This window comes from Cydia fagiglandana, chromosome 3 (assembly GCF_963556715.1).
Source record: "Cydia fagiglandana chromosome 3, ilCydFagi1.1, whole genome shotgun sequence".
Classification (NCBI taxonomy): domain Eukaryota; kingdom Metazoa; phylum Arthropoda; class Insecta; order Lepidoptera; family Tortricidae; genus Cydia; species Cydia fagiglandana.
The window spans coordinates 10,071,528-10,094,720 of NC_085934.1; the positions used below are offsets into that span (position 1 = coordinate 10,071,528).

General features: G+C 35.6%; 1 protein-coding gene across 1 annotated transcript in view; it reads left to right on the forward strand.

Moving 5' to 3' along the window:
• The window catches only part of LOC134680090 (lachesin-like), a 32,280-nt gene extending 27,760 nt beyond the window's left edge, over positions 1 to 4,520 (forward strand). Inside the window, exons 8-9 of the mRNA XM_063539130.1 lie at positions 2,204 to 2,374; positions 4,114 to 4,520. Of these exons, the coding sequence (XP_063395200.1) occupies positions 2,204 to 2,374; positions 4,114 to 4,493 (551 nt within the window). The 3' untranslated portion in view covers positions 4,494 to 4,520. The remainder of the gene's footprint in view (positions 1 to 2,203; positions 2,375 to 4,113) is intronic.
• Positions 4,521 to 23,193: the final 18,673 nt, after the last annotated feature.

Sequence of the window (23,193 nt, forward strand, 5' to 3'; positions counted from 1 at the left end):
TAATCTTAAGAAAGAGTGACAAGAAATTACTTATAATATATTTTAAATATTTCAATTGACTGCCATAAACGGCTATCGTGCATATGAGTATGACGAAAGTACTCAACAAAGGTATCTCATATCATGTTAATCTACCACGTTTGAGTAATTCTAAAAAGACCCTTCTTGGGCTCCTTCACGGAAGTTTAGACATTTATTTAGCTATTATAGTTAATATTCATCCACTAAAAACTATTTTCTAAAATATTGATATTCATAGAGGAAATTGGGACTACGTTTTTATGGAAACGCTGTTTTTCGTGCATTGTCTACTATCCTCTATACAATAAACACTTCTTTGAAGACGTTTTATGACAACTTTTCATGGCTACATTTGTTACATAGTTTTTAAAGCTATTTTGTCTATATAGTTATTAACTCACATTTATAGATGGGTCTATCGTGAATTTCTTTTATTACCAATAAAATGTCAAAACAGAGATTTGTGCAACTACACGACGAAAAGTGTATGAAAAAGTTTGAAGTAGACATCAAATTTTCCACATAATGTTAATGATTGTATTGTTTGTTTACCCAAAACTTTTTCAAACACTTTTCATCGGGTAGTTGCACAAATCTCTATTTTAACATTTTGCTGGGAAATCAGCTGCGACCACGACCAGTGAAACATGTGTCGGAACGTCGGGAAATAAAGGTAATAAAATAAATTCGCGATAGATGGGAGGTCTATAAATGGAAGTTAATATACATATGTTCAAAACGCGAATGATTTAAGTATATTTTGACTATGCTAATTTTTGAAAATTTTAAAACGATGTCTTACGGGATGTGCTGCGCAGATGATTAAACCTACTTGACAAGCACTTGGGGTTGACAATCCCGATTTATAATGATAAGTAAATGGTAAATGTACCATCTAGCTTGAACATTATAAGTTGAGATTGTCAACCCCATGGGTATGTCAAGTCGGTTTGATCAACTCCGCAGTGCTTAAGACACATGTTTTTAATATTGCTGATTTTAATTGGTGTTAATTTTCTTGAAATAACGTTTTTTATGTCTGATTTCATAAGTTTGTTTCATTACCGTCCACTGATAAAATTACCATCTCAGCCGATTTCATTAGCAGCGCGTAGTTCATTACCAGTAACCTCATTAAATGAAAAGTATTAAGGTTACAAAGGTGCCTTTAGCAGAAAAGTGTTAATAAATGAATCCATATATTAACGAAACCCAAAAGTTTACAATTTAAAAGAAAAATTTCAAATCGAGAGAACATCACCGATTTGCACGAAATGAGAGAACGACCCATAACTCAATGCTACGAACTGCATCCACGACGTAGCATTCACTTGACAGTAGTAATTAAGACGCATATGCAACTATTTTGGAGCCTCTATTCTACCAAAATAATTCCGATTTTACATGTAGATATAAAGCATTAAATAGTCATTTTATATCTGACTCACGTTATAGTAACAAATCCACTATTAAAATTAAAATTGCGCCAAACTATCCACCTTGGTCGCACACTTATATTAAAATGTATTTATTTTTTGGAATGAACAATCAATCCCAAGTGCTACAATACATTTTATTGAATAGAAAATTACAGTAATAATTATGTTCATGTGCGTGAAACCTTATAATTATTAAATGTTTATGTGTAATACACAGTTCATTAGGTGTCAATTACACCAATTTAGTTTGTAATTGAGCGTTTCTTATATTTTTTGCCAGTTTATTTCATATATTGTGAGTATTGTTAATATTGTGTGTACTGTAATGTGTAATTGTGTATTGTGTAGAACATTGTTGACTGTAAATAAATAAATGATTATGATTATGATTGTTACCTTTTTTGCCACTTTTGTGTTATTTCTACTCAGAATCACGAGCTCTTTCAATCCCAATGGGATAAAAAAATGTCTTATAGTTTTTTTTCTATTGTGTTACCATTTCCCCATATACTTTGTATGGCGGTAACAAAAAGGAAAGTTTGAAAAATGCATGAAAATTTTAGGACACTTTTTTTTTTCTATAAGGATGAAAAGGGCCCGCGATCATGTCTAGAAAGAAGAATAACACGAAAGTGGCAAAAAAAGTCACAACTCACAATATATAAAAATGGCAAAAATAAAAGAAACGCTCGTTTAAAACTGTGGTTTTTCTCTCAGTCTTGACGGCTTTGTCTCTCCTACAGATGAAATGGTGATATCATCCAATAAGTACGAAGTGGTGAACACGGCGCTGAGCTCATTCGAGAGCCGCATGGCGCTGACGGTGAGGCGGCTGACGGCGGCCGACGTTGGTGGCTACCGCTGCGTGGCCAAGAACTCTTTGGGGGAAGTCGATAGCGTCATCAGACTGTATGGTAAACAAGATGAAAACTGAACTAAAACTATACACTCTAGTCTATAGCATACCGGGTGTGGCCTGTAATATGAACAAAACATTAAACCGTAGGCTGTAAGTACTCCTCATATTGACCAACATTTGTTCAGCGACTTTTAAAAATTACTTGTGGTTTGACTTTTAATACACTTAAGTTTAAGTTTATTCTAAGACGCAATGTATTGCGAATTTTGTTATGTTTAAGGCGTGACAAGCAACGTCAATCACAATGATAATGGCGTGGCGATGATGGCGTCCATTGAAGATAATATTTATTTTGTATGAAAAATAGGGAGTCTAAATACTTCATAATTTTTAAAAGTTGTTGAACAAAAGTGTCACCGTTTGAGGAGTACAATTTATGTTTTAATTATTTGCTCATGTTACAGGCCACACCCGGTATATAAACCAAGGCTTGGAACCGGCTTTTTTGTAAAACCCGAAATATTTAGGCCAATATTTTTAATTATTTTATGCTCTTTACGTAGGACTGAATCATGGATTTAGGTAACAACTTAGTATTATTAGATTGTCCCATTAAAAATGAAATAATACACTAAAGAACGAAAAAGAACCAAATATTACCGGTGTTTTTTGTATAAAGAAACAACTGGTTCCGAGCCTTGATATAAACTGCACAAGAAAGGTACTTATATTATGAGTCCTCAGTGCCTTATTTAATTCAAATTAATATTAAACATTTAAAACCTTACCTACGTTAATAGACAATGTTATAATTATTTATGATAAATGGCCCTTCAGCGGCTAAGCCAATCTAATGCGAGCTATTCAGTAAGCCTAACAGCTTATATGTAGGTACATATCTGAATTACCTAGCCGATTACATGATTACTGCCCGCCGTATCAGCAATTTAAAACTAGTTTGAATTCGGAGTTATTTGCGTGAGAATATAGTAACAAACAATTAATGTGGACATGAGTAAAGCAGGCCACTGACGAGCCTTCCAAATGGATGCCGTTACAATGGATTCATCCAAATGGACGGCATCCTAATATTAAACATTGTACGTTTTTGACATTCACGGACCGGTTTTGGATTGCAGCCACGCTATTTGGACTGTTGGAAGGCTCGTCAGTGGCCACCTTAAGCCCATTCATAATATTAAAAAAAAAAATGGGTGAGTTCCGGCTTCGAGATCGTTTTGAGCAACAGCGAAAATAAATATTTTTACGCAGGTAATATATTTTAACCCCCGACGCAAAAAGAGGGGTGATATTTTTGGCGGCAATGTCTGTCTGTATGTCTATGAAATCGTAGCTCACCAACGGATGAGCCGATTTTGATGTCGGTTTTTTTTTTACGTGAAAGCGAGTATCCTTGCGGTATGTCTGAGCTATATTTCATAGAAATCGATCCAGCAGTTTGAAGAGTATCAGCTCTTTTCCAAACTGATGTAATTTGACTGATGGCATTTTTGGCTAAAAATGGATTTTTGTCGTATAGCGTAAAGGGTTTTTAATATTTTCAATTTAATAGTTATTATGTTTTTTTTATTAATGGAAAATATAAATGTATGTTTGGTTTGCATTTCAATCGTAGTAAAAAATCAAATTACTTTTACCGAACGCAAGCCGTTATTAATTTAAGTCTTTATTTGTAGGTATTACTGTTTTTGTATATAAAAAACGTATGAATGCCCTTTCACAATACAAATATCAATTTTTTACTTACTTCACCAATTTCATCATATTTTACAGAAATACCTGGACCAACCGCACGTAACACCAGCCCGGCAACGAGCAAAGAAGAATACAAATACTCAACACCCATGGAAGGCCCCGACGACCAATTCGGATCGGCTGACAGATCCGACGATGAAGAAGATAAGGAACCCACCTACTACGCCACGGAAAGGGCACACAACATTCGAACCGTTCTCGAAAACACCACAAAGAATCGTTCTTTTGTTTCCACTCCTTCGGTAAAACAAAAACTTAGCAACAAAGTTAGTAAAATCTTAAACCAATTAGAAATAGAAGACTCTGATTTCGAACTTAATAGGAGCAGTAATTTAAATCAAATTATTTCGGTAGCCTATACTTTCTTAAGCGTAGCTATCAGTTTATTAAATGGGTAGACATTATATTTATGCTGTCATAATAGTCTCATAATATACCTCACTCATGATCTCGAAGTATTTGGTAATCTTATTGTAGCATTTTTATGGATTTTTATCGCCAATTTAGTTAGTTTTTGATTAAATATTCAATTATTTAAAACCAGTGTTTTAAAAATATGTAACTTATATCACAGTAGCAATTTTATAAGTACTTACCTATGTAGTAATAAGTAGGTATACTGGGTGATTTCGGGGTCGTGGTCCTGAATGTCATGGCTCCTCTATACGACGGGCCAACGCCGGCCACTCCAAGGGACGCAGCCATGCGGTAGAATGAGATAGCAATATAACTTGCTCCCTCTAATGCATAAATGCGTCCCTTGGAGTAGCCGGCGTTGGCCCATCGTGTAGAAGAGCCATCAAATATATGTTAAGATGATCATAATAAACAAATTTTCCCATGCGACTTCCTTATCTAGGTACACCCTTGACGACGCGAAGAAGACGAAACGTATGGACTATATTTTTTCACTATTTGCATAACGGTCCCATGGGAAACATTGTTCAGTATGACCATACTAATACAAATATACAACATTAATCAAGTTAAGCGAAAAGCACAAAATTTTATCGACATCGTAGATAGGAATCAACTTTAAAATACGTACCTTGTCACTTATCTATGTATAGTATGAAAAAATTATACATACTAATTCGTATTGATGTATATCAATAATACTATATTGTATTAATAATGTATCATTACACTAACAAATTAAATTCTATGCCTACTCAAACTCCTGTAACTTAGTAAATATAGTCAAGCTTTTTCCAAATTCATCCTTAATTGTTTATAATATTATTTTACAATAAAAATGTCGATTGATGAAAGCCAACTATGATATTAAGCCCATAACAAGCCCTCAAAGATATCAGTTTATTTTAAAGTTATAACAAAATATGTGGAAGATAGTACAAAATTGGGGGCTCATACAGCCGAGTGACTTGCGAAATGTTTTAGAACATACTGTTTATAAACATAACAACGAAGAATATGTTACAGATAAGCGTTGATAACAACTAATAAATAATTTAAACAATTAATAAACCATTCAATAAAAATGAAAAATCATTAAAAGAATATGACAGACACTTGGCATTCAAAAATATTACAATAAGTTTTTTTTAATGTGAATAAAATGCAAATTTTTATATTAGTTTACTCTACTGTTCTAAATACTAAGCATATTAGAGGCCGCATGATTGCCTCGTGCTTATCTTAGATTAAGTTCATATAAATAACTAAAAATTTTCGAGATTACAATACAATTGTATTTATGTATTTCTACTCCTGGCCTAGTTTGTGATATAAATTGTATAAATGAAATATAATAAGTATATAAATATGTTTAATAAAGTATAACAGGTTAAAAATGTTTTTATTTTCTCCATTTATACAACATTGTCTTTTAAAGTTTTACACTTATAGGCTTAAAAAAATTATAGTAATTAAATATACTAATATAGATTACCTAAGGGTAATACCATGGATATCCTGATTCGAAAATTCGAAATAATAACAATAATTAGGTGGTTGGATCAAGGGTCAGATGCAGAAGGCGGTAATTTTGGACACGGCGCGTATAGTACGTCGATTCCTCACTCTGCGGCCCTGACCACCGGCAGCTTGGGCCCTGCCCCGCTGCCGGCGGCACCCTAGGTTAGGTTTTTTATAATGTGTTTATAATTTTTTTTTTATTGTTTGTAAGTGTTTTTATATTTTACTTTTATATCCATATTATAATTAACCTAACTTAAGAAGAAAAATAAATAAAGAGAACAATAATTAAAAAATGAAAATATAACATAATTAAAGTTGAAATCCGTGTCAAATACGAACGTTTCCTATAAAATACCTACGATGGAAAACAATTATGCACTACATCAGTAGCAGCTTATCTTTCTAATTACATAATTATTATGAAAATGTTTAATAAAGTAAATACTCATACTCAAACTACGGCACTATAGACATCTCACAATAATATGAGTACTTACTGGCTATAACTCTGCAACTTCACTCCTACAAATCAAAGGAAAATTGGTGTGAAGTGTGACTCGAGGAAAGTCAACTAGGTAACAAGTGAAGTTTGAAACCCAGCCGCGCTTGCGGTTTGTCCACAGATCACTTACCTCCCTCCCTACTAGATGGAATACGATATAATATATATAGAGTTAGACAAGTCTGCAGCGATTTTGATAGACTACTACCAGTGTTATTTATACTTCATAATTTTATAGAAGTTTAACGTTTAAAATAGGTTACACTTGCACTGCGTGGTTGATACGCTTAAAATAGGTAACTCTTGCACCGCGTGGTTGATAGCCCACGCAGTGATGACGCTAAATACCCACTAAGAGAGTAACCGTTCATTCTAGGTTGCATACATTTGTTGCCAGCAATATCAATAAAATTGAATTCTAAGGGTAAATACGTAACGGACTGTAAAGTGTAGTATAGGTACCTACCTACAATATAACGAAGCGGTGTACCTAGTTTACGACTCAGAATTTTACAAGTATTTACAAGGAAACCGTTTGGTTCCTATGATTTACAAGACCGCGAGTGTCTTAAACGCGATACAATGCGTAGTCAGAAGGAGGCAGTCCGTGGGCTTGCTCAAGTTGCCGGATTATTCGCAACATCTACACTCATCTTCATTATGCGAGCAAACTTTGCCATTTTCACACGCCTACCATACCCTACCCTCTGCGGCGTATTTTGCTGTATGCAAATTAACCACCTAAGTTGGCAAAATAACAAAGTTTTTTTGTTGTTTTGAACCAAATTCTTAAAGTAATAATAACATGTTTTAATATTCGATTTTTCTCTGACAGAACTCACTAATACCTACTTACGTGTCCCTCTAGCTTTTGGAGTACTGAGGATACAATACCTATTGATTAGAGTTTATTTCATAAAAATACACAAATAAATAAGGATAATTATTTTGCATCGTATGTCTTGCTATTTCAGTTAGTCTCGGTACAAAAAGTACGAACATGTCTTGCTATTTCAGTTAGTCCCGGTACAAAAAGTACGAACATGTCTTGCTATTTCAGTTAGTCCCGGTACAAAAAGTACGAACATGTCTTGCTATTTCAGTTAGTCCCGGTACAAAAAGTACGAACATGTCTTGCTATTTCAGTTAGTCCCGGTACAAAAAGTACTGAGGATCACCGAAGTAGCGTGACAAAAGTACGATAGAAAACAATTATATGCACTACATCTGTACCAATTGTTGTTTAGTATTTACAAATTAAAAAATCGTCTGGTAGTGAAATTTCCTACATCAACCGGTCGGTTTCCTGCCCTGGTACGGTCAGCCAAGAAAGTGGTCTACCACTTTTCGACTCTATCAATTACTTTCTTGGCTGACTGTACAATGGTTCTCATCGATCTCAACTCTCAACCCAATCATCGGTCTATTTGTTGGGCCAGCTGCACCTTCTCTAAAAGCTACTGATAAGCCGGATTATTATTCCAATTTGCTGAAATCGTATTGCGTACGTAAAATTACGCTAAATGCAAATAAGTATTTCATTTATTACTTCAATACAATATAAACAGCATTGATGCCGTGCGACGGTTCGGAGGTTAATTAAAACGCGTTTGAATTCCCGGTTGTAAATTTTCCTGTTTTCGGTTTTTTACGAACTTTTCGACGGAGCATCCAGTTTTCTGTTTATTTATGAGCTTTGGCTGGCGGCCGACGGACGGCCGGCTTGACCAACAATATTTTCACATTAATGTTTGCTGTTTTTCGCAATACCATTTTAGAAGCGTAAATAAATATACACTGCCCCTGGATGGCCATTGTTTTAGGAGGTCCTAACCAAGAATATTTATTTTACAACATCCATTTGATGATAGCCATCTCTTGTCGACTATATTAGCTTGTAATACCATCGTTGCAACAAACGATTATGATTATGACACGTTTGTGTTCTTCTTCCTCGCGTTATCCCGGCATTTTGCCACGGCTCTTGGGAGCCTGGGGTCCGCTTGACAACTAATCCCAAGAATTGACGCAGGCACGTCAATTCTTAGTTTTTACGAGAGCAACTGCCATTTGACCTTCCGACCCAGAGGGAAAACTAGGCCTTATTGGGATGGCATGTTTGTCTTATAGGTACCTAAATATTCGTCATTAATAAATAATAATCATTGGTAAATAATTCAGCCTGTATACGTCCCACTGCTGAGCACTGGCCTCCTGTCATGCGTGAGAGGGTTTGGGCTACTGTCCCAACGCTGGCCCTATGCGGGTTGGGGACTACACATATACATTTGAATTTCTTCACAGATGTATGCAGGTTTCCTAACGATGTTTTCCTTCACCGAACAGTTAGTTATAAATATCAAATGATATTCTCTACATAAGTTCCGCAAAAGTCTAGGGATACTCTTCCGTTGCACGCGGTCGAATGCTGATAGCGACCCTGCGGCACCCTATCCGAGGCGGAGTCGGCACTCGTTGGTGGTTTTAGACGGTAGTCCTTCACTGGTTAGTCCGTCATCCCCCCTGGTTCCCCCGGACCAGGCGGCATGCGTATATTAAACGCATTTCCCCAACGTTAAAAAAAGGGATACTCTTCCGTACCGTAGTTGAAACAAACTAATACTACTTAACAATAGTATTATAACCCCCAATGGGCAAAAAAGGAAAATGTTTATATTTATCGAGAAACACTTACCTAACCAAGTATCTATCAACAGGATAGCCCCTTAAATTCGCACCGCAGATAGTTATCGACTAATCATTCCTATAGGCAAGTGAGAGAAAACAAAGCACGACACGGCGAAGTAACGAGAAAATAATCAATCTCCCAACTCCACTTGGAAGCAATCAACGGTCTATTATTGCGTCCATCCAATCCGATAAGAGAGCCGATACATCAAAGATGTCCAGCTCCTACTTATTACTGCCCAATGTACCTAGTTTTAGATACAATAATCGAAAAATCTAGTGCAACCGAGAAGCCTATCGGAGATGATAGGCTATGTCAACTACAGGCGGGATATCCAGTACGAGTAAATCGATAGTGGAGCGGTGACTATTCCGTCACCTGTCAGGCATATATCCCTGTGTCAAGTATTTTTGACTGTCAGTGGCGGATATGGACGGATATTCGATCAGTAACGCAGTAGCGGTATTCATTTATGCACAGATTACCTACAAACACAAACTATCTAGTAGAACCCAACTATTGTTTTATAGAAAGTTTAAGCTAATAGCATTATTGATCAATGATCAATATTCTTCTGAAATATGTTCTTAATATAACTACTAAAGCTTGAACACGCCAAAACGTGGGCACATAAAATTACAAATAAATAGAAAATAAAGGTCTAATGGAGCGAAATATATATTGAATATAATTGAAAATATTATAGTTTATCATGCTAATATACTAGACTATCATTTCAGCCTCAGGATTTGACATGTCACAGACTTCGTGATGACCAGGACACAGGCACTTTGCACGACATGATTACTGTATGCTTAAGTAGTCCAAGCCAGAGTTATTTGCGGATAAGTTGATAATATAACTTTAACGGGTGTCTTTTTCAAATATTCATTGATATGGGCCCAGTCCATTGCCATCCGCCTTCATTTATTACCATCCGCCAAAAGTACCCTTTTGGCATTGTCAGCATGTCCATCATGTTAATACCCCTTCGTCACTGTTATAGTGTAATGACAACACGATGAATGCTACCAAAATAGTAACTGTGAGCTGTGGCTTCTTTAAAATAGGTTTAGGTCATTTTCGCAAATGTTTCTTGCATACATTTCTATAGTCAATGTCCCTTATGCGAATCAATTAACGGCGTCGCTTGATGCAATCACAAGTAGCTGGCTCAACTAATAAATAATGGGGATACTTAGCATTATTTTTATCTTGCAATCTTCGGGAATGTATTAGCAACTCATACAAGTCAAACTTTTTATTTTGTGTATTGCTTGAAGTATGTATTTCTATAGAACCATCGTCTAACACCTAACACGCTCAAATACGTTAAAAATGATCAAACGTTTTAATATCCTACATTTTGCATACAAATTTCATTTAGCACCACTATTTTGGGAGCAGATAAGCTCTTGCTAGCTCTTAATTTAACTTGACTTCTCTTTTTGTACATAAATTTGAGATATTTGTACGTTTTTTGCAACATAAGAAAAATTTGGTTTCGGTCTTTATGTAAGAACGCTGTATTTTCCTAGTTTCTTTTTTTTTCTCATTTGTATCTCGTGTTATTCTGCTTTCTGGTTGTCTTTCCATTCATTGACGTCTCCGCAACATTTCAAAAACACAAAAACTAATCGATCCTCGATATATTAACATTTTCACAAGGTTCTTTAGCCTAATCGACTTTTCCAATTCTATTGGTGCAAAGTGATTTCGCTCAGTTATTGTTTAAAGCTCGTTATCATGAAAACGAATCATACAATTGACAACTATTGTGGTATCATATATTCCTCATACTATAGCGATTTTAATTTAAGTAAAGTAATAAAATTTAACCACCCTTTCCAAAATGTATAAGCAAAAATGTGTGCCCACGTTTTGGCGTGTTCAAGCTTTAATGGAGGGGGGGGGCATGAAAGTATGATGGCAAATTTGTAGTCACTCGAGCGACGTGCGAACTAAGTTCATTTTGAAAACCAGATTGAAAGAATAATAATAATGTATAGTTATTTTAATTGTAGCTTTATGTAGTTTTAATTTTAGTTTATAATTGTTTTTATTTTGTATGAAATAAATCATATAATGATGTTACTTTCATTCATGAACCAGTTAGTTGTACTTATTTATTTATAGTCTTATTTTTATAAATCTTGTTTAGATTGCAATCTTACTAATCCTCTTAACATTATGTTATGACTTCTACAAAAACGTTACCTATGGCATTAAACATAAAATATACAAAGAGATTGTGACAGATTTTTAGCTCGATATTTTTAGACCCTTTTCAAAAAATCACATCGTCAACATATGACTATTGGCATATGAACGAAAAATGTCAACGGCACAAAGCGTAGGCCCGCCTAATTTGCTAGGTGTCGTGCGTGGGGACACATTAAAGCAATTACGTGTTAAAAGCCCGTCTAGTGCCCGGGGCGCCAGTCTCAAAGCAAAGATACACCCATCTCGTTACACCCGGTAAATACATAAAGCTGAAAAAGGCTTATTTTCAGTTTATTTATTTTTACGTTGAAAAAATATCAGGTTTCGTCATAAAATTATGTTATTACTCTAGCAAAGACTTTGGAATATAATGGTTTGTTTGATAACCGTAATTCAGTGTAAAGACAACACTATTTCAAGCTTTACAGGGTTATTATAAATGTTATATTACAAGGATACAAAAATCACATTCTAGTTATGACAGGTAACAAAAGCCTGGGGCCAAATTCGACATGTACAACTGTCAAATTTCGCATCCACGTCAAATCAACAGTTGATTTTATCGCATACTGAGTGTTGATTCCATCAACGGTGGATAATATCATTTGGTACAACCAAAACTCAACTCTAAACTAAGGGTGGTTCGGTTTGGTTTGCTTGTCACCCTCACTGTGGATTGTTCATGTCAAATTTGGACATTGTACGTATTCGAGGACTTATGATTTTTCCCACATTAACGGGAGATCAACACGATGCGTCAAGCGTCGCTTGTCGAATAGGGGTCCTGTTATTTGATTTTGGTAAGGTTGGCTCTTAAGACGTCACATTAGGTAGGTATACTTACTCGTACTTTACAAAATACTCATACTCATACTCTTTATAGGTCTAATTAGAAGACTGTACACCCTGCACTCACCTAGAAACTAACATGTTATCTCAAAATTTACTATATATCGCTCCTTGAGAAACATAGTGTCACTATACAAAACGATTTGTGCCTGAAAATTAAACTTTTCAAAAATGGAGCAACGTCACTATTCGAATGGTTCTTAATTTTGTATAGTGACCCTATGTTTCACAAGGAGGGAATATAGTAATACCTACTATACTCTATCTATGAATGCAATTTCTGCATATTACCTACCTACATAAATAAAAACGATGAGCTAAATATATCAATATAAATATAGATACAAATATATCGATATGAGAGTCAAATCAAAAACCAGCATCCCCTTACTGGCAAACTGGCATGGTAACATCCACTCTATATGATGTATATACCTATTATATTTCGATACAGCGAAGATTGTAAGGTTCCTAAAGATTTATTCAAAAATTAAATGAAATATGCTCGCTTTCAGTTGCCTTCTAGATTAAACCGGTTAATAAGGTATGCACGGTATGGAAAATTGCTTCAGCGGGGTACTTTAACACCTTTTAGTACAAATTGTTTTATTTTATTGATCCACGTCTCGTGTGCAAAATTGCATTATAATGGTAAGTCGTCGTTTAATAAGGTCCTGATTACACTAAGGAACGCCATGCCTCTCTGTCTAGCGCCGTTTCTGTCCAATCGACGGCACCGAGCTCGTTCAGATCTTTCACGACCTCAGCGATAGGTACCTAGGACGCCCAACTGGTCGTCGACCATCCGGACGACACACACACTAGCACCACTGCTAAATAATCGTGGTTATTAAAATTTAATCTTTACAACGGAGTGGAACACAATACTTTTCACCACACCAACACGGAGAAAATACTACAAATCCAAAGTCAGGCGTGGCTCACTCCGCGATTTCGTCGCTTTGCTACAGGTAGCTAAAAGTATATCCGTTCGACCCCAATTTTGGGGTTTGGGGAATTTAGCGGCCATATCTGTGCTGATCGTGACAGACGCGTTTTGTTAGAGTGACTCTTCTGTACTTAGTTATTTATTCTGTGGTATCGTTCAAAATCATCATTTTATACTTAAAAGTAAATTCTACCAGACAACATGAGGAAATAACTAAAAATTTTCATGAACTTACTTTGTCACTCTTGTAGATAAAATGCAACTTTCTCATCAATCAAGGGAGCCTTTGTGAGTTGGTGTGATGAAAAATATTTACTCGTATATTGGGAAGGTACTATCATTTTTGTTTCTTATTCAAAATACCTCTTTCTTATTAAAAAGAGATTTGAAATATTTGAATAGATACGACACCTGTCGTATTTTATTTAAGTATGTACCTATATTTAAAATTTGAATGAATTAACCAGAATTAAGTAAACATTTCATCCAATTTTATCATTTTAATCACATTAGCAGCTAAGAAGCCATCTTAGTGATTTACCTATGGCTACATATTAATCTTGAGGCAACTATTAAAAGGACGGTTATTATATAAACAAAATATATTACTAATTATATTACCGACAGCCTTTCTCACCAAATGTTGAAGGGTGCGGCCTTTATGGCGCTTTTCTTTCATAGTAATGACCAATTGTGGTTATAAATGAGTCTAATTGAGAGAAAATAATGATAACAATCACTGGAAATCATTTTTAGTCGTTGTGTGATAATAATTCTCTGAGGAATCTAGTTATTAATGAACATTTTCATCTTTTGTTTCGAAAATAAGTATTCAAAATAATACAATTTGTTTATAGCCTAATAATCAGGTAATTTTATATTTGCCAAGTAAGCCTACAATTACGATACAAATCATACACATAATGTAAACAGTATCAACTGCTATTTTCTTTTTTTAACCAAATATTTAAAAGAACTTTTTTTTTGTTGACATTCTGTTTTAAGCATCAGGTTCAAATAACGCTCATTCGTCAAATCAACTTCCAGCTTCACCAAATACGACCCGTCGTTATTTCGAAACACTAGCTTAAACTAAGTTATGCCATTCCAAATACGCCTCTAAAACAGCCGAAACCCCAACGATACCATTCTCCAAGTGCCCCAATTCATCGGGATTGAACTAATGTGAGAAACAGAGCGGATCCCAGCCTCGGCCCGAACGAGCTGCACGACTGTTTGCCTAAATCTGACAGCTGTAGCTAATTCGAAATGTACTCCACTAAATAATGTACTGGAATTCTGAAACTAGCCCCGGTCTTAGTACCGTTCATTTCTATGTACAGTGAAACCTGGATAAGTGAGATCTCAAGGGGCGAGCAAATTTGTCTCACTTAAAGAGGTTTTCCACTTACCCAGGCTCCCAGTTAGCCAGGTACAAATAAATTTCTGTCTCATTTACAGAGGGTTCCATTAATAGAGGTGAGAATAGAGTATATTTCAGTTATAGAGGTGGTTAATAGGGTATTTAGTAATTATCTTTAAAAATAAATAAGGTAAAATAATCCTTGTCCCTAAATATTTTTTTAGTCTGTTTAAATATTTCTTTGAATTAATTTTGAATGATTCTCCAAAGGATAGATATTTCAAAATTAAATTAAATTTGATACGGACTTCAATGCGTATTAGAAATTTAATAAATGTAAATGTATTTTTTCGTGTTACTTATCAAAATTTCAGCTTTCGTTTCGATAGTTTTACCTACTTACATAAATTAACTAAATCAAACTTGAAGTTGTTTAGACACAATTAGGCAAATGCGGAATTTGTGGATAGACTAAGAGTTAGTAAGAATACGGAAATTGTTCAATGAAGTCCAAGTTACAGAGGTCATAGATTGACGTTATCTCAGATACAGAAGTCAATTCCCTATAAAATTCCAAAAAACAATTAGGAAAATGTAATCTTATAAATATAGTCTCAGTAAAAGAGGTAAAATTCACTCTCTGTCTCAGTTATAGAGGTAAATGTGACTATAAAATCACAACAACGAATCCCAGTTATAGAGGTTCGTTTTTTCTCAGTAACAGAGGTAATTCAGTGCTAAAGTGTCGGGACCGCACCATGAGTCCCAGCTATAGAGGTTTCTCACTTATCCAGGTCCCACTTAACCAGGTTTCACTGTATATACTTCGTTGCTTTGGATTTATATAATACATACGAGTATATGCATCTTTCATGCGCGAATTTATGTTAAATCTTCGTTCGTTTTTTTTTGTAAGTTTATCAATTTCCGTTTCAAAAAATATAAATGTGTCTATTGCTTCGCGATTGTTGCGCCATTTAGGATTCTAGCTAAATTGGTTGTTCAATACGCTATAGAATTTCCAATTTATTGTGGTGACTGTATATACACGTAGCCTAGCAATTCGTAGAATTGAATAGACCAGTCATAATTTGTTCGTTTCGTGACATTTCAACTCAATTGTGACTATCACTTCAAAGCCGAGCCGAAACCATAATAGTGCCTTTACGCAGCACGTCCACTGCACGTCGGTAATTAAATTTCGATTGTGACGCATTCAAAAGCCTGACGGAATAGAACATGTCAAGACCATGAAACAATTACGAGCATGCAAACGCGTATCGGTGGCGCAGCGATACGTGCCAAAAAGCCTGTGAGAATCCATCGCTTCCCGACCACGTCTGTTATTGCTCCTGACAATATTTTATACAGCTGTGAAAATTGCAACCGCGCGCCCAACTTTAACAATTTACACGCTGCGCCCTCGTTGCATATAACTGCGCTTACAATAGTGCTTTTCCGCGTAAGGCTGGATGAGGTAATGTGATTAAGTAGGGTGACCTAAATGAGTGATGACTAAAATGAGGAGGAGTTTCGTGCAAACAACTACCAACATGCTCGGACGATCCTGCCCTTGAAATTACAGAAATAGTATTGCGCTCTAGAAAAGTTTATTAATTTACTTAACGGACGTAAATAATGACGTTTAAGACAAGCTCTTAATTATAGTAAAATTATTTAAAATATGATTTATTTTGCACCAAAGATACTATTCAAAATCACCACATTATTAAGTAATATTGGGGATAAACGTTTTCAGTGTGTATGTCGGCGGCCGATCTTAAGATCAGGCATATCGTGAAATTGCTAGGCATATCGCGAAACGTGAAAATCTTTGACTCGTTCCCTGAGTCGACGGAGCCCCGCTACGCGGGACTATTTCTGGGCAGTTTGCCCTTCGGGCATCTGAAGCAACCTAACGAACCTATCCTACCTATATATATTGGTTTAATGAGACTATCGTCAAAATATTACACAGGAACATTACGATCTGCCTGATCTTGCGATCGGCCGCCGACATGTACATGCAGTCAGTTTTTTCATAAGATAGGTACCCTGTAAGTACCCTCACCATGAGTTAACGTGAGTTAGTTTATATGGCAGTGTTAAACTCGTCGTAAGGCTAACTACAATCTTTAATTTCCTCGCTGTATCGCAATGCTGATATGTTGTGCGAGGTAGCCGCCAGCTCTTCGATCACCAGTTAATATCATAATATATTATTTTTTCTAGACAGTATTATACTAGTATTATCTAGTTCGGATTAGTCTTTCGCCATATTTTTATTTCAGTAAAAGCTTTTTCGGGTGACTACCCAACTAGCAAAAAAGTCTCAGATTGCGCACTTTATAAGAGTAGTGAGCTTATAGCGCTCTTATTTTTGTTTTGAACTTGTCATCGCTCTTATATTAGTCTTAGACAAGCTAATACGCACTTTAGTAAGTTTAGTCTTATTACCTAGTCTTATATATGTATATAAGAGCATTTTATAATACCATTATAAGCCTCTCGCTCTTACAATAACATTTACTAAGTCTCATTGAACTTGAGAGTACCTGGTCTTATATCCACATTCTCTAAGTTCATTTGATCTTATAATAGACTTTCTAAATGCTATTATAAGAATGTAAGACTAATATCAACATGGCATAATACTATTATGAGCCTCTCGCTCTTACAATAACATTTACTAAGTCTCATTGAACTTGAGAGTACTTGGTCTTATATCCACATTCTCTAAGTTCATTTGATCTTATATTAGACTTTCTAAATGCTATTATAAGAATGTAAGGCTAATATCAACATAGCATAATACTATTATAAGCCTCTTGCTCTTACAACAACATTTACGAAGTCTCATTGAACTTGAGAGTACGTGGTCTTATATCCACATTCTCTAAGTTCATTTGATCTTATATTAGACTTTATAAATGCTATTATAAGAATGTAAGACTAATATCAACATAGCATAATACTATTATAAGCCTCTTGCTCTTACAACAACATTTACGAAGTCTCATTGAACTTGAGAGTACCTGGTCTTATATCCACATTCTCTTAGTTCATTTGATCTTATATTAGACTTTCTAAATGCTATTATAAGAATGTAAGACTAATATCAACATAGCATAATACTATTATAAGCCTCTTGCTCTTACAACAACATTTACGAAGTCTCATTGAACTTGAGAGTACCTGGTCTTATATCCTCATTCTCTTAGTTCATTTGATTTTATATTAGATTTCTAAATGCTATTGTAAGAATGTAAGACTAATATTAACATCGCATAAGAACACTGTAAGTACGTACTTTTCTGATCTTACTAAAGCTGTAATAAGATCAACAGCAGCACTTTAGTAAGATATTAGAGTGATATAAGATCAAGACACTTATATCACAATAGAGAAGATCAATATCAGATGGTTTGATCTTAAATCGTTTTTGGGAACACTATTGTTAGTATAAGTAATTCAACATGGCCACATCATTTGTATTCAGAATGCTTAAAATACTCTAATAGTGCGCTTGAAAAATGCACCTACATCAATGGCTGACTATCAATACAAAATAAAGAAATAAAATAATTATAAAAATATTCAAACACCATATTTGAGTAGGCGCATAAAGTTTGAAGTGTAAAACAGGGTCTACTTTACAATAAATAATATTTTCCCATGTGAATACTTACCCTGAAACATAAACAGACGATGATAAACAGCACGTTATTATATTTAAACATAATTCATAAAAAGTTTGATAAGCACTTACACTAATATGTTTTTGTCACGTTGCAGTTAATTTCACCCGTATATTTATACTTCACAAATAGAATGTTTCAAACCAAAATAAGCTTATTTAGGCTTACAAGATTCTAACGTTCGACCAATATAAGCCTATGTAGGCTTACAAGATACTTACGTTCGACCAATATAAGCCTATGTAGGCTTACAAGATACTTACGTTCGACCAATATAAGCCTATGTAGGCTTACAAGATACTTACGTTCGACCAATATAAGCCTATGTAGGCTTACAAGATACTTACGTTCGACCAATATAAGCCTATGTAGGCTTACAAGATACTTACGTAAAAGCGATATTAGCCTAAAGCAGCTTAATATAGTTTTGAAAAAGATTACTGTGAATGCAAACAACATTCAATTAGACTGATATTAGAACGATATTAAAATAAATACGCTTATGCTTTGTGCCCAAACCCGGGCTTAGACGATGATATAAAATCAATATAAGAGCGACAAAATTGTAGTCTAGAGACTGTTGTTAGCGTGATTTTGCTAGTTGGGTAGGTATTAGGCTACCTACCTACGGCTCAAAACAAAATAAAGCTGCTTATAAATAAAACACAATAACACTCTGTAACAAGTACCAAACATAATTCACCATTGTGTTACCAACATTTTTCTAGAACAAGATTCCAAAGCAGGATTGCGGGGCGAGATAATTACTTTTTGCAATGAAAAAAGTCCCGCAGGTGGCAAACAAGGTAGGGTTTTATTTCGCGCCAACGTATTTTTAGGGTTCCGTACCCAAAGGGTAAAACGGGACCCTATTACTAAGACTTCGCTGTCCGTCCGTCCGTCCGTCCGTCCGTCCGTCCGTCCGTCCGTCCGTCCGTCCGTCCGTCTGTCACCAGGCTGTATCTCACGAACCGTGGTAGCTAGACAATTGAAATTTTCACAGATGATGTATTTCTGTTGCCGCTATAACAACAAATACTAAAAACAGAATAAAATAAAGATTTAAATGGGGCTCCCATACAACAAACGTGATTTTTGATCAAAGTTAAGCAACGTCGGGAGGGGTCAGTACTTGGATGGGTGACCGTTTTTTTTTTTGCTTTTTTTTGTTTTTTTTTTTGCATTATGGTACGGAACCCTTCGTGCGCGAGTCCGACTCGCACTTGCCCGGTTTTTATTTTATCCACTTAATCCGGTGTGTCACAGACCTCACGTACGGTGTTATTAGCATGCGGGGAAACAAATCCAATCTGCCAAACACTCTGCGGTACTGGTAACAAGACGAGCGAACTTTGCTAGACTTGTCACGTATACGCGGAACTCGAGCGTATGAGATACATACGGATGCACACTTTTACGGGACGATACATCCTTTATTGCGGTGCAGAAAGGACTGCGTTGGCCTGACAAGCGAGCGGAGCAATAGAATTAGAACAGGTGCTCCTATTTTACACAAACGTAAATCGTTTAGTAGAACTATAGCGCGAATGCAGTTCCCACCAAGAGTAATAGAGTAATATAATATGTGAATATTTAGTACCTCCCACAGTTGTGGAGGTATGCCGTATTAATCGCGGACACGCGGCTTACGCGAGACGCAATAGTTATTTATTATTAATCAAAAGACGACTGGTGCTACTGTTTTCCGGAAATCGTTTTTTTTCGTAATTGCGATTTCTGCCATTCGCAATCTTTACCTGAAAGCACTTTTACCTATGCGCATATTACTTTTTATAATTTAATTTCTCAATAAGTACTAGTTTACTTTCCTGATAGGGTTACTAACCATTCGCACAATTTAATACTATTATGTATTTGATTGTACGATATCGTATTACATTACTACGTAATGTTACCGTGAATATAGCCAACTTTGCCACCAGGGGAAACTTTGCCTAAAACGACAATTTTAAGCAAATTCTTTAATGTAGAAAAATTTAAAATACTTATGGCTACCCTGCTATTTTTAGCAGGAAATAGGTTAAATTTGTGACAAAACTATACACCAAACATGTGCACAACTTGACTTGGGAATTTTCAGCGAGTTGTCAAATATAGGGTATATTTCGGCGGGCAAAAAATTGTTAAATAATGAATGCATGTAGAAAAAAATTGAGAACCCTTTGACAAATATTTCCGGGTTTCAGTTATAAAATGTGAAGCATAGATTATGTCCATTGAGGTCTAATCTAAAAAGGGGCTAAAGACACTAAAGTTTTGGCGGTGGGCAATGTAATCCGGTAATTTACAGACCTATGGATGCCAACATTGCCCACCACCAAAAACGGCTTAGGGTTGTCACTTTTGACAAATTTACCCAACTTCGCAAGTAAATTAAAAGAAGGTTATGTTTGTACACTAAAGTAAGTTTATAAATATATACTGTATTTGATTGGTCTTATTATCCTTTACGCATGAAAAACACAGCAAAACTCATATTTTCGGCCATTAAACTATTGTAACAGGTTTTCTCTAAAGTGACAACCCTAGCCTTTGTAAAATGCTTAGGTGAGTCTTGTATGGAAAAGGGCAAAAACGGGTAGGCAACATTGCCCACCCGATTTATTCAAAAGTTTATATACTTATCGATAAGTTATTAACAGGGAATGGCAGGATTTCCCTAAAAGTTTTTGCGATTCTTAGACATCATCATCATAAGAGCTGTATTTCAGCACCAAATTGACGTGGGCAATGTTGGCCACAACCCCGGATATCTTTGCCCGCCCTCTAAAACGCCAAAAAAAGTGAATAAACACAGGATTTAAAAATTTTTTCTTCAAGTAAACTGACGCGGTTGATTACAATGGACGTGCTGAGCAAAAAAAGTCATACGATGTCATATATTTTTTTTGAGAAATTCGTGTTTTTTCGAAAAAAGCGGGCAAAATTGGCCATATTCACGGTACCTATCTAAATTATGCGATATGGAAATTCCATCAGGAAAATAAAGTATTGAAAAATAAATATTATAGGAAAATAGAGTGATTCTTGAGGAAGGTTTCGGTGCATAATATGTTAACCCGTGCGAAGCCGGGGCGGGCCGCTAGTTATTAATAAAATATATAACAAAAATATCGCCATAGGTATACGCCAGCTAACTGAGAAATGCAGTACTATTCCCCAATCATGTTCATGTGAAAATGTAAGATCTGGAACTCGTAAGACAAAACACAAGCGCCATCTATATAATTGAGTGTGACTCACTAGCAAGGGGTGAAAACCGCCTCATTCGAATTTACAACGGCGTGGCGCCCATTAAACTATTGTAACAGGTTTTCTCTAAAGTGACAACCCTAGCCTTTGTAAAATGCTTAGGTGAGTCTTGTATGGAAAAGGGCAAAAACGGGTAGGCAACATTGCCCACCCGATTTATTCAAAAGTTTATATACTTATCGATAAGTTATTAACAGGGAATGGCAGGATTTCCCTAAAAGTTTTTGCGATTCTTAGACATCATCATCATAAGAGCTGTATTTCAGCACCAAATTGACGTGGGCAATGTTGGCCACAACCCCGGATATCTTTGCCCGCCCTCTAAAACGCCAAAAAAAGTGAATAAACACAGGATTTAAAAATTTTTTCTTCAAGTAAACTGACGCGGTTGATTACAATGGACGTGCTGAGCAAAAAAAGTCATACGATGTCATATATTTTTTTTGAGAAATTCGTGTTTTTTCGAAAAAAGCGGGCAAAATTGGCCATATTCACGGTACCTATCTAAATTATGCGATATGGAAATTCCATCAGGAAAATAAAGTATTGAAAAATAAATATTATAGGAAAATAGAGTGATTCTTGAGGAAGGTTTCGGTGCATAATATGTTAACCCGTGCGAAGCCGGGGCGGGCCGCTAGTTATTAATAAAATATATAACAAAAATATCGCCATAGGTATACGCCAGCTAACTGAGAAATGCAGTACTATTCCCCAATCATGTTCATGTGAAAATGTAAGATCTGGAACTCGTAAGACAAAACACAAGCGCCATCTATATAATTGAGTGTGACTCACTAGCAAGGGGTGAAAACCGCCTCATTCGAATTTACAACGGCGCGCCATCTCACGGGCATTACATTTACCATTTTCATGGTTTCTTGCTACAACTGCAACGCCTGAAGTCTGAATGTGCCCGTACTTGCTTGCTTGTTGACTGGCTGTTTTTATAGATGGCGGTAACATAAAAATTCATGTTTTTTAGATAAATAATAATAATTTTATTTTGTTTGCATGCGAGTCATTTTAATTATAATACTTACCTTTTTGACATGTAGGTACAATTTCAATGTCATTAATTATTATAGGTCCTTATGAACTTTACACAGATTCATTTAGTGGTTGTAGGGATAAAATAAAAATTGTTTTAAGCAAAAAAATTACCACAGAAAAAGAAAAATCGCTTGTCAGCAAAGTACTTTTATTTAATTTAGGTAACTCTTCTTGGTCTAACTCTCTAACAGTATACATGGTGTGTCTGACAATGGGGCTTTGAATCCAGGGCTTGATTTTACTCGCTAAACTGAGCTACTTTTACTATGGGATCAACCCTAAAATCGGGGATTTTTTTTTGGCTTTTCCATAGAAAACGTCGACATCTGATCAGCCAAAACGATGAAAAAGTAAAAAATTTTTTCGTGATTTCGGGGTTGGTGCCATAATAAAAGTAGCTCAGTTCAGCGAGTAGAATCGAGCCCTGGATTTAAAGCCCCATGGTCAGACACACCCTGTATGTAGGACTTATATTTGTTTCTAACGCTGCAAACACTCAGTAATGGCTAGGAGTAGAAGTAATAGATAATCTCATTAAATAAACTTGCAACAGCGTGC